Source organism: Palaemon carinicauda, chromosome 3 (genome assembly GCF_036898095.1).
Source record: "Palaemon carinicauda isolate YSFRI2023 chromosome 3, ASM3689809v2, whole genome shotgun sequence".
Classification (NCBI taxonomy): Eukaryota; Metazoa; Arthropoda; class Malacostraca; order Decapoda; family Palaemonidae; genus Palaemon; species Palaemon carinicauda.
Window position 1 is genome coordinate 177,334,191 of NC_090727.1, and position 4,814 is coordinate 177,339,004.

The following is a 4,814-nucleotide window of genomic DNA, read 5'->3' on the forward strand; positions in this document are numbered from 1 at the left end:
ATACTATTCAAAATCTGATGGATATAAAGTCAAAAGACAAGCCACTCCAACTAATACCAGTAAACTTGGTCTTGATTACTATGATCCTCTGGGGACTCCGATCCCAAGTAGCACCCTCGTCAAATACAATGTCAGTTCTTACAAAGATGATCTTGGTCCCTCTGACTTGCAGAACCTATTTGCTTACTTATCCCAAAACCTTCCTTTGGTATCCCTTGGAGGCCTTAATGGAGGAAATTTCAACGATTCTTTAATGTCGAGAGATGAATTGGTAAAGGTTTTAAGAGGGCTTATGGATAACAGTCTAACAAATGACAAACCATTTATAGATTCGACTTTTCAGAACACTAGCAGCAGCTGTAGCAATACCAAAAATTGTAGCAATTTAGATTATACTTCTACATACCCAATATTGGATTTGAGTTCTACCGGTCCTCAGAGACCTATTGCATTACCTGCAGAACAGCCGAATGGCTTGAGTGATACGGTAAAATCTTCCCAGTTAGTTGATCTAAATGTTAACCAAGCAAGTTTCTTAAACATGTTGGAAGTCATGAAATACAATTTAGAAATGAATTTACTAGGAGGTACTTTTGGCAGGATGACTACTGCTGAAATAATGAAAAACATCCTAACTTATGTTCCAGAAAGTGAACAAGCTCACATTCAGTCAACAGCAGAGAAAATGATGGAAACAGAGATGAATTATCTTCAAACATCACTGAAGATGATGGAAATTCTATCAAAATTCACTGGATCTTTGGACCCTGCTAAAAGTGCGCTGAATTTTTTATTTAACATAAACGACACTGGAAAAAATCCCCTCATTTCAAGACCTGGTATCAATAATCCAGATAGGTTTGAATTTGTTAATGATCCTATTTCTAATATATCATTACCTCAGGGTAACAAGGAAAATGTTGAAAATATTGAAAGGGACCCAACACCGGGGACTAACCAAACTAAAGTAGACGAGGCAGCAGTTGAAAGCTTTCCTGCACCATCAATCGCTCCCAAAGGTCCAAGTGAAAGCAGGTTGAACATGATAGACAGAATGGAAGAAGAATTGCATTCAGCCTTTGCCAACTTTATATTTCAAGAGGCTTGGACGAATCTAAACTGTACTGTCCCAAATCAAATAACAGAGTCTGTCTCAGAGGTGAACTTTTTACCATCTCTCATTAAAAAGGAATTTAATCTAATGGCTAAAGGACTGTTAGATATCAACAAATTTACAGGAAGGTTAATTTCTGGTATTATAATGTGCCATATCCCTGACCTTGAGGAAGCTTTGAAGGATGGACGACTAATTACTGCCATATCAGGTGGAGTGATGGCCGCGGAGTTTTTGAATAAGCAAGTAAAGATTGTTAAGGGAGTAAGTAGACGATAACATTACTTTCTAATTAATATTGTTGTTTGCCCCAAGCTTGATAAAACTAAGTAACTAGTCTATAGGTAACAGATTGTTTCTTTGCAATGCTTAGTCGGTTTTGGGTGAAGGTGGGGGGGGGGGGGGGGTTAGGAGGTCCAGGTTGGGTTGTGAATAAGGGGCCAGGTTCTAAGCTAAGTTAAGGGGACTCGGTTATAATTAATCTAGATTCCCGCTTAACACAAAATCTACAATTAGTAGTTCTACAAATGTTTGCATCTTAGTCTTTACACAATTACAGTAATATATTCTAAATTTGACTGGTTTTAATGCAAAATCACAAGTTTTATGGTATGTGGCCTTTGCATAGAACTAACAATGAATTTGAAAAACTCAATCAAAATACACTACATTTTGTATGAAAGTGCAGAGTCCCACAATCGAACTGAGAATAGTTTAATAACAGGAGAATTTTTTTCTGTAATAGGCCCTAAAGAAGATATGGCTACTGGTATTATTTGTGATATCATATGAGCTTCAGGACTTTTACAACATTGAATTTTTCAAATCTTCAGTTTTTATAATTGAGATTATTTCAGGAATTGGAATTTTCTCAACGTTTTACGAGTATAAATTTTTCTTGGTTGCATTGACACAATAGAATTTAAGGTTTTCAGTTACAAAAATTTCTATTCTTGTTTGCAGGTTATGCAAGGCATTCTAGATACAAGTGATGCCAAGAAAATTGCCGATATTCTAAGATGGTCGGTTCAGTCCAAGACAGGTCCATCAAGGAGAGAGTTTCTCAACTTGCAAGAAGAATCAAGAATTGACAGCCTCCAAAAGACACTAAACAATTCTCTCGGTGAATATGTAGAATTTCTCAAAGGTAAAACCTCCAGTGATAGGGTCCTAAGTAACTTCCCTTCGAATTTCTCCTCCAGTTCAGTACCAAATGCTGTTACTCAAGGCGCCTTTACTGAGGAATTGAACAAGAATGAAAACAGACTTCCAGGAATATCACCAGTTTTTGTTGGTGTGACACCACCTTCTGGAACAACTAAAACTGTCAGCAATAGTACCTTGCCATCTAGTAAGAAACCACTTCTTCTAGAGATCAAGTTTACTACACCAACCCCAGTGCCAGAGCCCTCTAACTCGGTTTCACCAATCTCAAATCTGACTATCCTTGGAGTCAATGTAACAACTGCTGCTACTCCAAACCAGGGCACAGTATTAGCATCGTCGACAGCAGGTACCACAATTCCAAGTGAAGTTATAACTACTGACACACTTGTGAGCAGAAATAGAACATTACCCCCTAATGCTGAAACAAATTTGACCTTATCTTTGCAAAATTTGACAGGAAGCTCAAATACTCTTGAACCAAACAACAATCCATCAACAAACGGAACTCAAGTATCCTCTGGAACATTAAACGAAATTCCTGTTTTGCAAAATAGTAGCGCAGCCACCGAGGCATCAAGTAGAAATAAAACAAATATAAAAGTGGATACTTCTGATACTGAAAACACAGACGCCAAATTAGACGTCGAAGAATATGAATATACAAACAAAAAAGACTACTTATATAAAGATTACGAATACAATGATTATGGCTATAAAGAAAAGTATCTGGGAGGTGGCTATCTGGAAAACAAAACCAAATATGATGAAGAAACTTACCCTGGGACAAATAAGTTACTGAAGAACATTGCAAATATCAACGAGGTAGAGCGGGCCGATGTCAATAGTGTAACGGACAGTGGGGAAGCTCTAGAGGAATCTAGAGAGATTTCTGGTGTTCAACCACTACTTGTTGATTACAGCTATGATGGTTATGAGACTGAGAAAGGTCTTTTCAGAGGTAAGGACGAGGAAGATGGCAGTAATGACCTGGATGATAATTCGGTGGATTCCAACGTAGATAAGTATGAAGAATACAATGCTGAAAAGGACAACACAGGTAATGATTATAGCTATGTAGATTATAGTATTAAAGAACTAAGTAGGAATGAGAAAGAAGGCGAGTTTACTCCCAACAGTGAAGATCAATATACAAATGATGAAAATAGACAAAACAGCAAAGATAAGTCGAAGATCGACGAATATGCTCCTGGTAGCAAAGAGAGTGGCACCATATATAGTTATGATGAACTGAAGAGCAATGAGAATAGTACTTCTTCCATCGCATCTGTTCACAGTGAAGATAACAAGAATGTTGAAAGGGATCTAAACGGCATATCTGATATCAAGGATAAACTAGAAAATAACTTGGCATACTATGAAAAGGATAATAGCGAGGCTGCTAACTCAGAGGAGAAAGATAAACACACGGGTATTGGGGTAGATCACGTGCACTTTGACAATAGGGAACTGGGAGACAAAGATGTGGAAGAGGGGGAACGTGATGAAACCAGCCACAAGGAAGGAAATTCTGGTGAAGAGGACCCAGTTGCGGATAATCCAGCGAGTGCCGTTGGGGACGCTAGTACGACCATTGGGAATCCTTTCATATTCGAGGATGACATTGACCTCCTCGAGGAGTACCATCCTATTGACATGTCGCCCATAAATCTTCAAATGCTTTTCACTAATCTAAATGTCTGAAATTTTTGTGTATTTAAGATTTACCTATAGTGATTGCAACACTGTCAAGTGTTAATTACTTATAAAATTGTCTTCATGGCTGCTTGCTTTTTGTTGAGGAATTAATTAAGGCAAAACAAAATCTTGCATACAGGAAAATCTATACCAAAGACTAGTGTTTGAAAATAAAATTAGAGTCCGACTGAAAAATCACAATTTTATACAAAAAAACTTATATATATGATTGATTATTCATTCAAATCTTATGTAAGATGAAGTAAATTCGTCATTTCAACTTTTAAATGTTAAAATTATCAGGCTTCAGTGTTTGAAGTTTTTTAAATATACAAAAATCATTTACTCTGGCTTCCTCATTATTCCTTAATGTTTACGAGACTTTTAGAATAATAAGATTATTTAATGTTGAAATAAAGATTTATAAGTTTAGAATTATCATACTGAATGGCCAAAAAAACAAAAAAATCAAAATCATTAATATCGGCCATTTCCAATTGGCACTGGCATACCCTCTGTGCCCAGCTGCACTCCCTAAATTAATCTTTAAGCCCTGTCCACACGATCCAGCATGGCCGACGGGCAAACAGTGATACAAGACCACAATAGTTAGGAAAACTGAGGGTTAATGACGTCAGAAGCGGGAAAACCACATACAGGAATCTGGCATCATACAGTGTTGCCAGATCCCTGCCTTTAGTTTTCCCGCTCCTGACTTCATCAACCCTCATTTTCACTAACTATTGTGGCCTGGTATCACTGTTTGCCCGTCGGGCATGCTCGATCATGTGGACAGGGCTTAAGACTTAATGAGAACTCTAATTCAAGACAGTGGAAA

The 4,814-nt window shown here is 37.5% G+C and overlaps 1 protein-coding gene across 1 annotated transcript in view; it reads left to right on the forward strand.

Annotated features, from left to right (window-relative positions):
* Positions 1 to 4,321, forward strand: part of LOC137638790 (uncharacterized) — a 24,724-nt gene extending 20,403 nt beyond the window's left edge. Inside the window, exons 7-8 of the mRNA XM_068371157.1 lie at positions 3 to 1,378; positions 2,078 to 4,321. Of these exons, the coding sequence (XP_068227258.1) occupies positions 3 to 1,378; positions 2,078 to 3,982 (3,281 nt within the window). The 3' untranslated portion in view covers positions 3,983 to 4,321. The remainder of the gene's footprint in view (positions 1 to 2; positions 1,379 to 2,077) is intronic.
* Positions 4,322 to 4,814: the final 493 nt, after the last annotated feature.